We start from the raw sequence: 16,370 nt of genomic DNA, 5'->3' as shown, positions 1-16,370 counted from the left end.
CGACTACGGGTGATATATGATGCCCTGTCCGGGATGCCCGACGCCCGACGCCCGACGCCCGACGCCTGCTCGCCATCGACATTGACGGGCAGCGCGAAAGATGAACAGCACAAATGGTCGCAACACGCAACGACGGCACCTCCAAGTCTACCCCAATCTCCCGCGTGCATGTCTTTTTTCATTTTTTCATTTCTTCAATTTTTTTCATTTCTTCACCCGTTCTTCCGTTCTTCCGTTATGTGCGCGCTACTCGTTGGACTTGAATCGGTCGGTCTCGGATCTCGGGGGATGGCTTTTCATCGATGATGGGCTGCTGCTTTGCTTGAATATAGCGGACGCATCGTGGGGACGCGGCGGTCTTCGCCGTTGTGGCGGATCTCAATACAGGTATTGTAAGGGTTGAACCCTTTCGTTCCGTGCAGTCCGGCTTCCCCTATCTCCTATCGACCCCTCTCCGACTCCTCGGACGCGCTCGCACATGACTCGGACGTCACGAAACCGTACCGGACACACGTGATAATGGATCAGACAGCCCAGATCAAAGTTTAGTCTCTTTTGTTTTTCGGACTCTAATATTTGGACTATACTAGCACCTTTACTCGTTCCTGGTTCCTTTTCGTTTCGGACATTTCCGAGATTTTCTTACCTACAAAAACCGTCTATACTCGTAGTAGAAGAATCAGATTTGTTTCCCCCCCACATTGAGTCAGATTCTAAGCCGTCCGAACCTTTCTTCTCATCCGTTGTCAGAGTCTGCCGCTGTCCGAGTCCGAGCCCGAGTCCAATCCGAAGTTGCTTTCTCCTGCTGTCCTTGTCATTCTCCTGCCGTCCTCGTCGTACTATCCGAAGCCAAGTTGTCTGTCCGCGTCCGAGCGCGTCCGAAGCCATCCGAAGCCATCCGAAGCCGTCCGAAGCGTCCGAAGTTTCTCAGTTGTTCGTTTTCACTCTCGGACTCATCCTTATCACACTTTACTCACGCGGGTGTCGCATGGACTTGTCCTGCCGGAGGCGGACCCTCGCATTTTACTAGACTACACTACTAGTCTACGCGTACATTCACTACTACAGTATGTATCAAGAATTAGTACTGAGTAGCGAAGGCATGGAAACGAAGAAAGCCTCTGCGATGACGGCATGGTCCGGGAGACACGAGGTACCACAACTGGAATCGTCACTGGAGCTGCTGGAACCTCGAGATGACACTTATAATACTGGAATACGAGAGGCCCCACGTCCTTCCCCCGTCTCCCCATCAGTGGCTTCTCGCCGTTTGCAGAACGCAAAAGAAATCTGAGGGCCCACGGAAGCTGTCGTGACCGCTGTGTGCGCACATCATTGTTGCAAGTGAAGATCATTGTATCTACTACAGTTGCACTAAGAATGCGCCAGCCACATGAGAGAAAGGCAACAGCAAACAAAATCGGTATCCCATAAAGATTCTGAACTATGTTGACGACGAGTCCAAGTCCACACAGACAGCTTGTAACGCCCTCCCCTTGGGCACACGGCACACTTGTCACTGTCACTACTACGTGCATGTCATCCGACATTAGACTTGTCGGAGTCGATCTCGACAATGGCTTTCGACTGACACCGGACTAGCGACGGTTCTCGGTTAGTATCTGTGCGTGGCATGAGCAGGAAAGAGTAACCCACTGAGGTCTTCGACGCGCTCCACCCATAGGTGCATAGGAGTGCTTGGGAGTCACAACATGCAGGGAACACCAAGTCTACCTCCGTATCTTTCTCAGTGGGACTTCCCCGGTAGTATCGCGAACATCTTGGGGACGTGCTCCAGACGGCGCATTCGGTCCACATTCCGATATCGGGCATAACCATGGACGGCATGTCGGCAGAAAAGCCGCTGCGACGGCGTCGTGGTCCGGCTCGCGATGTTTTTCAATTGATGCTCTCTTAGAAAAGTTCCACGGTCAATATCTGTGTGCGCCGAAGCAGGAGTAAAGCCACCCACCCAGCCACATGGGATCTTGGAAGTCATCACAGGAGGGTAAAACAAGGTGGATTGCCATATATATATCTTTCTCCATGGGACTCCCTCGCAAATAGCGCAAGCATCTTGGGGACACACTTTTACTCCCACATTTGCGTCCGATTTCGATTTTGATTTTGATTTCGATGTCGAGGACACCCAACGGTGCCGTGGCTGCGAAAAACGCCTCTGCGACAGTGTCATGGTCCAGTATGCGGCCTCCACACTGGAGCGGAGTCTTTTTTACCAGCGCTCCATCACCATTTGCACGCCACCGATGCCGATTTTCTCGTCTGCAACATGATCATTCATGAGCCAGGGGGTGGAACACACGGAACGAGGATGGTAGAGGGCTTGCATTGCATATTGCAAAAGCGAGGAACTGTAAATGCGAGTACCGGGTGACACCGTTGTCTCGGAGTGTACACTGAAGGTACATCTCTCCAAGCACGGACAGCGATCGTGCGACAGCCATGGGCCCCGCGAGCGCGTCGAGGTCTGCCTCGTTGTAGATCCCCCGGGAGATGTCACATCCCACAATGTTGATATGCTTGATGCGCCGCCCCGCGAGGATACAGAAATAGAGCAAACGGGAGCCGCAGTAGACGTTGTGCAGACTTGGAATCACGTCTGGCGGAATCACGTCTGGGGTTTCCTCATTCTCGTCCTGCACCATATCAACGGCCAGGTACACTCCAACAACGGGCACGTGCGCAGGAAGGCGAGGAACGCGGGCTGGTCATACACGGTGTTGAGAGTGAGTGACGTGAGTTTAGTGGGGTCTGGCAGGAGCGTCCGCTGTACCTCCATTCGCTGGCAAGCGGTCTCAACTGCCGACTGTGCTGCCATCGGCGCATTCGTTCAAGGTCCTGACATGGTGATATCGGAATACTTCGAGGACGGCGTCAAAAGGCGGTCTGGCGGGACGCTCGATGTTCTGCTCCTACACCTGCCGGGCCTGCGTAAGCTCATGGTGTACTACCTCGGCATCGACGAATGGCCCGTCTCCAGCTTAACATGACTTTACATCCCGATGATGTCCAGACACCGACAGAAAGGGATGGCGAGGGATATAACACATGACCGTTGTACACAGTGGCAGCATCCCAGACAGCGAAAGGGTGACAATATACTGAAATGAAAGGACCATTTGGATGCCCACGCAACGTCTGGGGGGCAGTATCGGGCCGAGTCCCAGCCTTTGGCTGGATGATTCCAGACATGGGGGCTGTGGAGGCGGTAGGGTGTAGGGAGGCCAGGACGGTTGTGGGGACTCATTGATTGGATTGATTGAGGTGAGGTGAGGCCGTGCATGCTACAGAATGTGCTGCGGGTACCCTGATTAGCACGCAGACATGACGGTCTGTAGAATAGGCATCTACAATGTTGAGCATCAAGTAAAGTACGGCAGGACTGCACGCACCCTTGGCCTGTCTCTGTTGCTTCCTTGTCGCGCCAGACTGGGATCAACAGAACTCGCAGTTCGAGTCATTTGGGCCTTGAGGCTGCCTGATAGCCAGCTATCAGAATTTGAGGGTACAGATCTCACAGATAACTAGGACTTTCCGGGCTTCCACGGCTGATCGAAAAGGTGATAGTGACGGCGAGTCAGCGCCACACATGGTGTTTGATGTGAGCAGCCTGCCACATGGAAAATACTAGATGAAGTGCCCTGCGGTAAGCCTACAGTAAATGTAAGCTGATTGCCATTCAAGAACTTTGGGGGACTTACCATGACTCGACATTTGCACAACGTGGCGAAGGCACGTCAAGTGAGATGCCATTTTCGAAGACAGACAATGGCAGAGAAAATCTCCGCAGGTCCGAAGCTGTTATGCTCAGCCTCGCGACAGCGCTGCAAGGTGAAAACTACTTACCATACGGGTCTAGTGGTGGCTCACACGTGACGTTGCGCCACACTTGTTCAACTTTGACTGGGTCCTAGCCTGGCAAGCACAGGCAAATCAGTAAATGACAGTCAATTACTTGATATAACACCTGGTTCCCAGTGCGTACCTCTAGTAGGGAGCCGGGGAATCTGTCAAAGTTTCAAACTCAGAGCACATGCCGGCGACCGGCAATGCGTCTTGCACGTGGGTACGTGTTATATCCGCATTCGGTTGTTGATTGATCACAAGCGCGTTAGATGGCCAGTGAGTCCCACGACGCTGTGAACTTTAGCAGTGACGAAGGCCGAGCATACGTGCACTCGCTATTGCGCAGTCGGCTTCCGCACGAAATCCACGACCACGTTCTCGAAGGGATATGCAAGGCTGTAGATGGAATCCATGTTCTCTCCGTGCTCAAGACTGGTGGCGGGAAGACCAGCTACTTCTATGGGTACATGCATATGCTACAGGCGTTGGGAGGCATCTCCCCGACACCTCGCTTCCTTCATAGGAAGCTCCCCAAAAATCCCACCATGGTCATCATATTTCCAACAAAAGGGCTCGAGGAAGAAATGGTACATACAAGTGGAAGAATTGCGCAGATACTAATCCTTAGCATTGTCAGGAATCAACATTCCGCGCATACGGGCTGTCTGCATTGGCAATAAATGAAGATACGCTTGCCGCCGCACAACGCTGTGGCGACGACCTCTGGAAGCAAGCCTGCTCTGGATGTGTTTCAATGATCCTCGTTTCGCCTGAACAGCTAGTTTCTCGCAGCTTCAATTGGCTACTTCATACGAAAGCATTCACTGACTCCCTTTGTGCATTGGGCTTCGATGAAATGCATCTAATCACAGACTGGGGTGATACATCCTTTCGGAAGGCTTTTACGGATATTGGCCTCGTTCTAGCTCGCATGAAATCCACCACCACTCTTATTGCTGTAACGGCCACTCTTCCCACTGCCGATGTTAATTGGATTGTTCATGTTCTTGGTCTTGTGCCAGGGTCGTATTTCTTCACTCACCGTTTAAATATTTGCTCCGACATCCAGTTCATCACTCGCATCTTACGCCATGGTCTTGGAGGTTGGTCCTTTCCCGATTTCGACTGGATTGTGAAAACAAAGCGCAAAACCATTGTCTACGCAGACACGGTTACGCTTGCACATCGCCTATTTGTCTACTTCTGGTCGCTCGCTCCCTCATCTCACCATGATCGCTTTCAGATGTATTGTGCACCCTGCGCGTCTTCTTATAATAAGGAGACACGAGATTTATTTGAGCATGATCCCAATCTGCAGGTAGTCCTAGCTACTGATGCGCTCAAGGTTGGCAATAATTGGCCCAACGTGGCCGACGCAGTAATTATCAATCCGAAGAATCCAAACGACATCATACAGAAGGGGGGCCATGTGGGCCGTCAGCCAGGACTTGTCCGGAACCCCTGTCCTCGCGCAATTGTTTATATCCCATCGAGCATGGCCAAGCATGCGGCCAGCATCGTAGCAAGCCCTCGGCCATCAGGGCAGAAGCTAGGTGGGAAAGCAGACGACCTTATGACACTCGACATGGCATGGCTGCTTTTAGCAGATTGTGTAACTGATGTTCTCAACACCCTTTATCACAATCCCATCTCTGACCCTCCTTGCTCTTGCCGCACCTGTCAATCTCCTGTCTTGCCACCGTCGTCTTGTGTTTGTAGCGGTTGCTGTCCTGAGGAACCCCTGCCCAAGTTATCTCGTCGAATTTCGCCGCCGTCTAGCAAGCTGTCTCTCTCCATCTTCCCAGACTGCAAGCGAGCAATCGCTCGTGAGAAGCTTTGTGGTTTCCGCTGGGGCCTTTGGGAACGGGCTGACACACCGTTGCTTCAGCACATGAGCCCGGCCGCCTTCCTCCCTGATTCTCGCATTGACTTCATCCTCGACAATATCCACTGTATCACCACAGCATCGCAACTCCTTCCCTTCGTCCAAGACCTTCGGGTACTACAAGACCACCAGGACTCCTTGCTCACTCTTCTTCGGGAGATTCGCAAACAATTTGGGCTGCGTGTGGAAGTGGCAGACACTGGCATGAAAGCTAATAACATTGAATCGGTTAACACGTACGTCAAATATTTGGTGATAGTTCATGCACCATTGTTAACCCCTCTCAGGACGCTACCTCAATCTCATGCCGTTGATAATTCAAGCACTTTGACTCGAGTTAGTGGCCAATTTGTCAGATTCCCACAATCTGTGTACGATCTTTTCTTTCAAAATATCAGATGATCGGCGACCACCATTGTTGAAACCACAAGTGATGAAGGAGATGCCATGGCAGAGGCTGCCTCTCCTTTGATTTCAAATAGGCTCGCACCTACTCATCTTCCCCGCCCAACACCCCAAAGAGCTGCAAGAGTGCCTGTAGGCCCCTCACTTGTGCCGGAAGTGTCTACGACCACAGTGGTAGAACCCCTTGAGGCCCCCAGCTGTGCTTGTCCTCGCCCCAAACCGCAGCGAATAACAAAGCCTGGCTCTGTAGCCAAGGAGTCAGTGCTGGCCTATCTGCAGGCTCTGCCGTTGTGTCAGTAGTACAAGTTCCAGACGACAGACATCATAACTAATCCAATGCTTGTTTTCTAGGCTTTTGGAAGTTGTCAATCAGCCGCAGCCCCTAGTGTCCACCAAACAGCATGTATTGGTTGTTGATGGTCCTGCTTTGAATTTGCGTTGCAGTAAGGTATGTGGTTTTTTTTGCCCTGCAGCTGAATTCTAACAGTGTTAAAGCGTAACAAGGAGAATAGATAGATATAAAGATGAAGCCAGTGCCATCAGAGGCTGCTGTCTTCCTCCCCAGAATCTTCGTCACTATCCACCACATCAATTCCTTCGTTATCACTTGCCACATCTACCTCCATATCAATAATCAATCTTCCACTTTCATCCACCTCTACTGATCCTCGTGTTTGTGCTGTCTCATCAGTGCTATTCTCATTGCTATCTTCTTAGTCTTCGCTGTCGGAATTGCTCAATGATGCCAGTGCTTGTGTAATTCCTTGTGGGCGCAACGTGTCTTCAATCCAGGAGGCCAATTTTTTCTCCCATAATGTAATCTGTCCACGCCCAAGATTGTCAACCTTTTCCGCATCTCCACCATAGGTTCGCCCAGCTCAAAAAAGATGAAGCTCCTCAGCTTGGTAAGTTGACAATAACTTCCGAGTTTCAGCATTGTGATGAGGCTCAACATGTTTGCTAGATCACTTTGCCAATCCTAAGCCTGCGGTAAGGTCCTTTTTCATACGTTCAAAGCGATACACATTTGGCGCGGTCACATCACGAACGTAACCAGCATCAAAATCTTGATCGGGGCTAATGTGCTCGTAGAGTCGGTCCTGAAGTTGCTCTTGTAGTTTGTCACCGGCGAGGTAATGCCCTGGGAGACCTGAGGGATTGACTAGCCAGTTGTCTAGGAACAAAGTCCTGAGCTCAGGGGACATCTCGAGCTCAAGACTGCAATACATTTCGAGCAAGTATGATGTATACTTCAAGTGTGTGGAATTGCAAACGAGAAGATCATCATCTGATAGTATGTATGAATTGGTTTGTCGCTACTTCAGATTTGCAGTTCACTTACCTTAAGGCATTCCCAGACTCTCCCAACATGTCCTTGGGCAACAGCAAGCATTGTCTCTCAGGATATTGTGGCATCATATAAAAATCGGCATGTCTGAGCAAGTACGTGGTCGCCGCTGAACTCCTCAGGTATGTCCTTGGATGGAACCTGTTTTCCCTTTGCTGAATTTCTGGCAGAGCTCGCTTCTGTCAATGGCACTATCCATGGACTTCCCATCGGCACCTTGGTCTCATTTGCGGTATATTTACCACTCATTGCACGGTGATATGCACTGATACTCCTGTATGTGTTGAAGATGACACCAGCAGTATTCTTCAACTCCTCTAGTGTCGGAATCGTGTTGTTTGCTTCCATTGTAGCAAAGTATACCAGTAAGTCAGCATCCTTGCCGCATAAGTGATTTCTTAGTAAGATTGATCAGTACGAGTTGCAGTGTTAGGAAAGTGCATTTACCGCCAACAATCCAGCATTCTCGCATCAAGGATCTGATACGCAAGTTGCATATATGGGTAATAATCGACCTTTTTCAGATTACTAGGGGCTTTTGGTTGATTTTGTTTGCATTGTGACCTAGGCTTGAAGGATCGTGCGATGTCAAAGAGCCAAAATGAGCCTCATAGATGCGGCATAGATCTGTCCACTCGGTGTGCCAAATTTCCAAGAACGGCTCGATGATGTCCAGTCGCTCGAAGGAGTTCTGGCCAAAAGCTTGAAGAACATTCTTGAGTTGAACCATGCGCTCATATGTCAGGCCATCACCCCCCACACAGATTAATCGTTTGTTATATTCTTCTGCTGTTTGGCCGATGCTAGCTAATAGGTCCTCCAGACTTTTCTTCAGTTCCGAGATACGGGTTTCATTGCGACCATTTGTAGGAAGTGGATACAGCCTGGTTTTTCGGTCCTTTGGCAGTCATTGTTTGTCATCACCAGCGTAGAGATTTTGAACGGCTGACTTGTATGATGATAGCTGAGGAACATACTCAACAAGCGTATGAAGCCACTGTATGATGCATACTGTATCAAGATGTTGATGGTTGATGTTTGCCCAAATGCCGCCACATGTAAGATCTTTGCGTTTGTTCTCAGCAAGTCTTGCATGTTTCTTCGACAGATCCAGAGCAGACGGATTGAAATTCTCGACAACGAAGCCAGTCCCAGCTGTACCGTGCAACATATGGGCCTGACGTGCGAGACGAGGGTCGCGTGGATTGACATAGACTTGGACATTATCCAAGCAGAGCATGATTGCTGTTGTCAAACTTGAGCCGAGTTTCCTCACTGCTTCTTGGTCATGTGCAGCCTGTTTCTTCAAAGCTTCATAGACTGCATGATAGCTTGTTGTCATCGCAATACGGCTTCCAAGAGAATACATGTATCGATTGGCTGAGCAGGCAAAGTATAAAAAGCTGATTGATGCAGGAACCAGTTTGGCGTAGCGATTTCGGGTGAATGCGAGACTGCTCAACAACTCTGCCGCAACCTAGAAGTCGGTTCCATTAAACGGTGCTACTCTACAAATTGATGGAATGCATACCAGTTCAGGGGGGCGCTCAATCCGTCTTACTATCACTTCCTGACCAGCCTTCCGACGAGGTGTTGGTGTAGCAAGGCGCAAAATGATGTCCCATGTAAGTGGCTGAACCTTTTTGAATGTGTTGACAGCGCTGAGGAAGGTCTTTGAGCCATAATTGTCAAGCGGTACAGGGCTTCCATTTGTTGAAAAGGTGTGAAGCCCACTCTTCTTTTTAACAACCTGGCGCAGTTCTTTATCAAATTGCTTGTAGACAAGGTGTGCAGCAAGTGTTGTGATTGCGGGCCAAGCCGATTTGAGTTTGTGATACTCAGCGGTTGTCAAGTAAAGTTTCCCCTCCTCTTCTACTCCTTCTGCTGGGATTGCCGATGGACTTCTTAGCCACAAATCCAAGATTACTCCAACTCCAAAGTCACACTCTCCCCTAAGGAATTTACTAACCATTTGCGCATGCCGTTCACTACGCAGTGGTCCAGATTTCTTCGAGCCAGCTTCGAAGTTGAACAAATGGTATAGGAGATCCCCAATTGTCCATTCATGGTCTATGAGCAGCACCAGATATGTCTCTAGTTTTTGCTGGGTCGTGCGATATCTGCGAACTGGGCGCCCAAACGAAGCTTCGCTGTGTGAACGTCGGAGAAGGGAAGGTGTGGGAGTAGAGGGCTGCGAGTTTCCGTATGCCTGATGATGATATTGAGGCGAATATATCTGAATTGGAGTGGCTGGATGCCCAGGGTGAAAGTAAAACTGCCCTTGAGGGCTTGTGTATTGATTTTCCATAGGATTGCGCTACGCTTGAGGATCTGCGACAAGGGCAAAAGCGACTACCTTTGTAAAATGTATTTATTAGGGGGGAAGTCTCAATATGGTAGTCATATCCTTAAGGGGTATTGAGCCCTGATTCCCTCGGCCGGCAAGCATCGCACTTCGAAATTCTGACAGATTCGGGGGCTCCCTACTAGACGCCTACACTGGGTCCCAGGCTAACTGGGTCCTTTCGTCTGCTCCCAAACTGGAAGATCGACGCAACTAGGTATAAGTACGAGCTTCATTTCAAAGCCATGCCACTCAACGGAATACTCAACAATGTCCCAAATATTAGTCGCTCCGCCCGCCGGCGACGTAGATATCCCACTCGAAGCGCCTACAGCGACCGACGGGAAACCGAAATCCGGGACGCCACCAGAAATCGACAACGACATTCAACATACCCCTCAAAACAGACGCATTGCTAACTACCATATCTACTCCATGGGCGTTGTCGATATTGGCAAATTGCGCGAAGCACTGGTCCAGGAGACCCGAGGGCAATACATCGGCGGTGTAGACCCCGACGTCTTTGTCGAAGAATTCATGGGATGGAACAATGCTACAAGTAAATCGTTTAGGTTGAAACGGCCTTCCAAGACGAGGGTGTCGTGCTTGGTCGGCATGGGCAGCAAGCCTGAGAGCGGGATGAACAAGGACTGGGTGAGTCGCAGGACGCCACAACATTGATTATTTGCTAATCCACCTGCCTAGCAAATTGCTCTCTCAGGCTGGCCGCGAGTACGCAAGGGGGCTGGAATCCAGTCTCTGGACTTTGAGGACACGCATGACTGCCGCGACGCGGAGAGTCACCTTGGGCCCGACAGCTGTATCTATTTCAGAGGGAAGCCAATCGTCCCGCGACAAAAACGACGAAAGGTGGACTTTGCCAACATCCAAAGCTTTACTGAACACAAAGCGAACGATAAAATGGATGCGTTCGTCGACAGCGACGATGAGGACTACGACGGCGAGGCATATTACGTGATGGCGGGCTATTCGAAGCGTGAAGGAGATGTAGGAGAGGACGAGGGCGAGGGCGAAGAAGAAAGGGAGACGGGAACGAGCGAACGGCCGTATATCGCTGATTCTCCCACTGCTCATGTCGATGCGGAGGGGGGAGAGGCTCACCCTGAGGTGAAGGACGATGCGGAGCCAACACCGTCTGAACACTATCCTTTCGAGAACGACACGAAGCAAGGTCAGAATACCCGAGGGCAGATTGCAAGCTACGCCGGGGTGACGATGGCGATGCAGTTTAGGTCCCATCTATTCAGTGTTCTCGTCTGCGGGAGATACGCGCGGTTCATTCGTTGGGATCGCTCCTGCGCCATTGTTACTCGCCGCTTCGACTACACGACACACCCACTCATCATATTCGACTTCTACAAACGCTTCGCTCAGCTCGACGACGTCCAACGTGGGCTGTACCCGAACCTTCGTGAACTCAGCTGGGAAGCCGGAATGAAAGCGGTGGAAACGATGCGAAAATACGCAACATCGTACTTCACCGGAGAGCACGCTGATTTCTACAAGAAAGAACCCAATCCCAACCAGCTCCCGCTGCTATCCTTGGTCTTCGGGGAAGATACCTATGTCGTTCCAGCTCCTTATTTCGATGGCGCAATGTACTCCCCGTTCGGTCGATGCACGCGCAATCGGGCGGTCGTTCTTCTGAAGGAAAGGAAAAATGCGGAGGAGGCGGAGGATGGAACATACGGGAAGCACGGACAAATCCTCTATCTCAAGGAGTACTGGCGTGAGGAATCCATCTACACGAGGAAAGAGTCAGAGGTCTACAGGATCCTAGAGGGGGCGAAGGTCACCTTCGTTGCGAAAATGCATGCTGGTGGAGATCTCATGGGGGGCGACGAGGCGATCGCCACCATTGGCCACGAGTGGAAGTTGAAACCGTGGGTGCGAAAGCCTAGAAAGCTCAGAATCAGACATTTGGTGGCTCATTTCATCGTGCTCTCGACCCTCGGCCGCGACCTCGCAACGTTCAAGACAGCTCGGCAGTTGGTGACCTGCATCGCCGATGCCATGGATGGTACGTACTCCATTTCGGAGTCACGGCAAAGCCTGATCCCTTGACTAGCGCATCAGCAAGCTTATAAACTAGGGATCCTTCACCGCGATATCAGTGCAGGAAACATCCTCATGACGCTCCAACCCGAGAATCGCCGCGGTTTTCTTATCGACTGGGACCACTGTATTTTCTTGAACGATGCCCTTAAAGAACGCACGGGGACCAGGGTCCATCGCACTGTGAGCAGTGATTTTGATCCCTGTCGCTCGAACTCATCGTTTTGTAGGGTACATGGCAGTTCATGTCTGCACATTTGACACGAAATCCTGTCAACGCATCACACACGGTCGTCGACGATCGCGAATCGGCCTTGCATGTCCTGACATACATGGCCTTAAAGCATCTCAGGCACAATACTACGGATGAACAAGAGCTAAAAGGCGTATTGCTCATGTTCGATGACTACGTGGCTCAAGAGGGCAAGCCAGACAAAGCATCTAAATACAAAGCATCGATGATCAAAGGAGGGGCTGGAATCCAGTTTGACATTCCTGCCGTAACATTTCTCATAAAAGCTCTCGCCAAATTCTTTTCCCCGCGCTACATCGAAGATTACAACGAGCCAATTGAAGCACTCGAGCTCTTGTCCGAGGAGGAATTGGCTGAGTACAAGGAAGAGAAGGAGCAACATCGCCAAAATTTGGCAAAATTACTTGACCCCGCCTCGGATTTTGTGTACACAACGATGCGCAAGTGGGCGGCGAAGATGCCTGAACCACCCGACAACGCTATTCAATGGGTCGACAATACGAAAGGACACGAGGGATCATTAAAACGCTGGTGATCGTCTCGTAGATGCAAGGGAGAAGATGTCTCTGAGGTGGGATGGGCGAGTATCCTTCAAATCGGCAGACTCGCGGCCTTCTACCTCGTTGGACTGATTTCCGTCACGTCTATAGTTCCTTTAGTATTGTATCTGTATTCGATACTCGAGAATCCTATTAGCAAGGTATGTCATCGACTCCTTATCCGCACAACTCCGTAGCGCTCTTCCTCATTCACCACGACCGACATCTAACTGCATCCCTCGTCGAATGGGGATATATGGATATCGAAAACGTTGGAAAGCTAAGGTAAAATGCTACGCCATCATGATACTATTGAGGTGAAAACCAGTCTGTTCAGCACTTCAGTATCATACGGAAGGCGCAGGCTACTTACCGTGGCGCTACCTGAAGATCTCACTGACCACCCCGTTTCTAGTGTGGTTTACTACGATTATCACTTTCACGTCTTGGAGATGTCGTCGGCATTGGAAAGTGGCGTTGAAGTCGCGGGGCTCTAATGAAGAGAGGTCAATTAGCGCCGCGTCAACACTCCGATGTCCCGAGTTGTTCGGTCAAGAGCAACATATATTTGGGCGGCCTTGCTCCTTTCCGACGACAACATTGGCAGCTAGTACCTAACGTTTCTTCATTCTGAAGGACAATAGATATAATGTATTGCGTGATAGCAACGTAAGTGATAAGTAACAAGGATCAGAAAATGAGGATAAAAGTACATGAACAACGAGCAGACATGCGTGGGGATGAGAAACTAGAGCGCCAGCACCTGCGTGTGTCGGCGATGTTAAGATTACTCTGAGGTATCTTCGTCTTCGTATTCGTATTCGTCGTCATCGTCGTCTTCTTCTTCGTCGTCTTCGTCTTCGTCCTCAGACGCGTATCCCAAAGGCTCAGTGGCTACAGGCGCAGACTGCGAGTCGATCCAGGCCTGTTGCAGCTCAGCCAACTCCGCGCCTAGAGGTTCATCGTCCCCTGTCTTGCGCAATCCTGAAATGTGACGCGTGAGCAACTCACATGGAGGGTATGAAGAACAAGAACTTACGCTTTGAACCTGATTGCGCGCGTCCAGCGACCGAGTTGGAGCCTCGCTTTCCAAGTGTGCTCGAGGTGATAACTTGACCGATGAGAGGGTGTTCAGACACTGGTGCCATCGGTTTTCGTTCAACAGGAGTAAAAGTTCGGGAAGAAATTGTGTCAAGCTCGACGTTTATTCGCTTCTTCTCCCAATCATGAACGTTTTGTAGAATTAACCGTTGCAAGGCTTCGTGAAGATGGAGCGGCTCAGGCGCGGGGTCCAGCAGCGCCCATTCAGGTCGGATTTGATGGGTAAGGTCGGTCATCAACTTGCTGATAAAGGAAAGATCTTTGTGCAGCCACTTAGCCCAGCTGTTGCCAGAGATCAGAGCGGACCTCGTGTCGGCGGCGTTCCCGACGGACCCGACCTCGTGTTCCGCCATAAAAGCCCATATCTTGGTCAATTCGTTTTGTCCCTCATCGGCGTCGTTCTTCAGCGGTTTTGCAAGTAAGACAAAGGCAGCGATGCACCAATATACAGACTCCGCATCATGGAATGGTTGATGTTCAAAATCAGCAACTTGAAGGCTACAATCTTCTGAGTAAAGTGTTACTCGATCGAATGAAATGCGGCTGCCGTGCGTAGTTCCGTTGGCGTCAGATAATTCCCGTAGCTTGGAAGAGTCGTTGCGGTGAACTTCCTTGTAAGTCGCTGCGATTTCTTGTTGTAGCTTAGGCATGGGCCTGGCGCTGAAATCATCGAGAATTTTTCCCGCGGCAACAGATCGAGCAATGAACTTCGGAGTACCCTGCAAGGATCGTGAATAAACGGGTGCAATGATCAAGGATTGACTCACAGTACGATATCGCAGTGGCTCGTCACTGTCTTCTGTCTCCCCCTCCCTCCCCCTCCGACTTCACTTTGCTTGTATCGAGGTTCGCACAGTTGTCCATGTCGAGTAATCGAGCCATGGGTGCTGCGGGTTTGCTGTAGATCGTATGTTAGGCAATACCGGGAATGAGATATGTGCGACTGACCCGTGGAGAACTTCATTGATGAATACCGGTGGCTTCGTACCCTTGAATTTCCTTATTTCTTTAGCATCCTTTGCTTCGATGACGATGTTGCCATGACTGATGTCACGATGAAGCAGCTTGCGTTCGGCAACCATCCAACGATGGGCTAAGCGGCATTGTCAGTAAAGAACAAGACAAGGAAGGTGAGCGAAATACCCACCTTCCAGGATGTCGTACATTCCCTTGAAGAAATCGACGATATTCCTGCATTTCGTCAAAGGGTAATCCACTGGTCTTCATGATTAACCTCGTCTTGATCCTCGTGAGTTGCTTCACGGAGGTTGCGATGGGGGTACCCTTGTACTTGACTTCGTACTCGCGATCGATAGCGGCGAATCCAGGTGCAGCGCCTTCCGCGTGAAGAATCTTGTACATATCCCCTTCCTTGAAGCGCGTCCGCACGTCGCAATACGAGTCTTTGATCACAGTAGGGCCTTCCTCGTCGTCGGTTTCAGCTTCAGCCACCCATGTCATCCTTGTCCATGGTTGCCCAACAAATTGGACCTTGCAATTGCGATAAACCTTGTCGCCGACGTCGATGTCCCAGAGGGGAGGCCCAAGGATGTCACGTCCAGCAGCGAGTGAGACAGTAGTATCTCTCGGCGCGAAGTCGGTGCGGGGAAGATACAGCGTGCAGACATACGCCAAAATGCCGCCGAGGTGCGCAGTCCACTTGAACTCTTCGGACGTAGCGAGCCCGGCGGGGCAGCTGTACTGGATCTGGAAGCCCCGAGGCGACACGGAGAGGCCGTACATGCCCACCATGTCGGGGCGTGCCTGATTGGCGTATCCAAGATAGGCGCCGCACTGTGCCGGACCAACCTTCGCGTCGACAGCTGTCTTCTCCTCGACCGCCGTCAAGATGAGATGCCAGGGGATTCGATTGCGCTCGTCCTCCTGAAGTTTCTTGAGGACGCTCTCTAGTACGCCAAGAACGTCTGCAGCACCACCCTTGATTTTGTTTGGGTGGTTTGTCGGGAGGAATGAATGGTTGTCCACAAACACGATGATTTCCGAGGTGTCGCAAAGCCTATCTAGAACATACAAACGGAGTTAGCAGAGCGACAAACGGGTAGGAAAATGACTGACTGCGAATCAAAGCACTCGCGTAGTTGAGCAGGATTTCTACGTTCTCGTAGCAAGTGACTTTGCTTTTACGGACGGCCTTGGCAAGTTTTTGTAGCTTCTTATCGAGGACGAGTTCCTTAATCACGTCGTGCACGTTGAGCCAAGTTCGACAGAAGTCGGTGTTGGGAATGAGAGAATTGGGTGGGAGGTGAAACGCAGACATTTCCTTCCTATTGATGGGAGGTGGTTTCGTCGGTTTGACTGGGGTGCTCTTGAGACGGACTGTGTGGTCAGACATGTTGAGTTGGGAGGATGAGGATGAGTGCGCATAATAATTATACTCACTTAGAGTGCCACAGCAGATACACAATGGACCTTTTTCGAGCTGTGTGGAATGGTTGTTCAAGTGGACTCGGTGGCTCGTTGGTGGCAAGTAAGAAGGAGGCGCCCATTGTCTGAACGCTGAATATGCCACTCATGTGACCGTGAACTTCGAG

At 50.7% G+C, this 16,370-nt stretch overlaps 5 protein-coding genes across 5 annotated transcripts; 2 read left to right on the top strand and 3 right to left on the bottom strand.

Annotated features, from left to right (window-relative positions):
• Positions 1-4,136: 4,136 nt before the first annotated feature.
• Positions 4,137-6,154, top strand: PC9H_004401 (uncharacterized protein; the record flags this gene model as incomplete). Its single annotated transcript, XM_036773985.1, has 3 exons — positions 4,137-4,454; positions 4,505-5,988; positions 6,040-6,154. The coding sequence occupies 3 exons, from the start codon at positions 4,137-4,139 to the stop codon at positions 6,152-6,154; spliced, it is 1,917 nt and encodes a 638-aa protein (XP_036635458.1).
• A 968-nt stretch (positions 6,155-7,122) lies between these two features.
• On the bottom strand, positions 7,123-7,550 carry PC9H_004400 (uncharacterized protein; the record flags this gene model as incomplete). The annotated part of the gene is made up of 3 exons (XM_036773984.1): positions 7,123-7,375; positions 7,432-7,445; positions 7,500-7,550. 3 exons carry the CDS (start codon positions 7,548-7,550, stop codon positions 7,123-7,125), a joined length of 318 nt encoding a protein of 105 aa, XP_036635457.1.
• An 862-nt stretch (positions 7,551-8,412) lies between these two features.
• On the bottom strand, positions 8,413-9,813 carry PC9H_004399 (uncharacterized protein; the record flags this gene model as incomplete). Its single annotated transcript, XM_036773983.1, has 2 exons — positions 8,413-8,982; positions 9,037-9,813. The coding sequence occupies 2 exons, from the start codon at positions 9,811-9,813 to the stop codon at positions 8,413-8,415; spliced, it is 1,347 nt and encodes a 448-aa protein (XP_036635456.1).
• Positions 9,814-10,119: 306 nt separating this feature from the next.
• PC9H_004398 (uncharacterized protein) lies at positions 10,120-12,713 on the top strand (the record flags this gene model as incomplete). The annotated part of the gene is made up of 4 exons (XM_036773982.1): positions 10,120-10,503; positions 10,555-11,890; positions 11,939-12,108; positions 12,156-12,713. The coding sequence occupies 4 exons, from the start codon at positions 10,120-10,122 to the stop codon at positions 12,711-12,713; spliced, it is 2,448 nt and encodes an 815-aa protein (XP_036635455.1).
• A 791-nt stretch (positions 12,714-13,504) lies between these two features.
• Positions 13,505-16,171, bottom strand: PC9H_004397 (uncharacterized protein; the record flags this gene model as incomplete). The annotated part of the gene is made up of 7 exons (XM_036773981.1): positions 13,505-13,701; positions 13,757-14,537; positions 14,586-14,643; positions 14,767-14,911; positions 14,966-15,009; positions 15,053-15,839; positions 15,895-16,171. 7 exons carry the CDS (start codon positions 16,169-16,171, stop codon positions 13,505-13,507), a joined length of 2,289 nt encoding a protein of 762 aa, XP_036635454.1.
• Between the last annotated feature and the right edge of the window lie 199 nt (positions 16,172-16,370).

Source organism: Pleurotus ostreatus (assembly GCF_014466165.1).
Source record: "Pleurotus ostreatus strain PC9 chromosome Unknown scaffold_2, whole genome shotgun sequence".
NCBI lineage: Eukaryota > Fungi > Basidiomycota > Agaricomycetes > Agaricales > Pleurotaceae > Pleurotus > Pleurotus ostreatus.
This window is presented reverse-complemented; position numbering and strand designations above follow the sequence as displayed.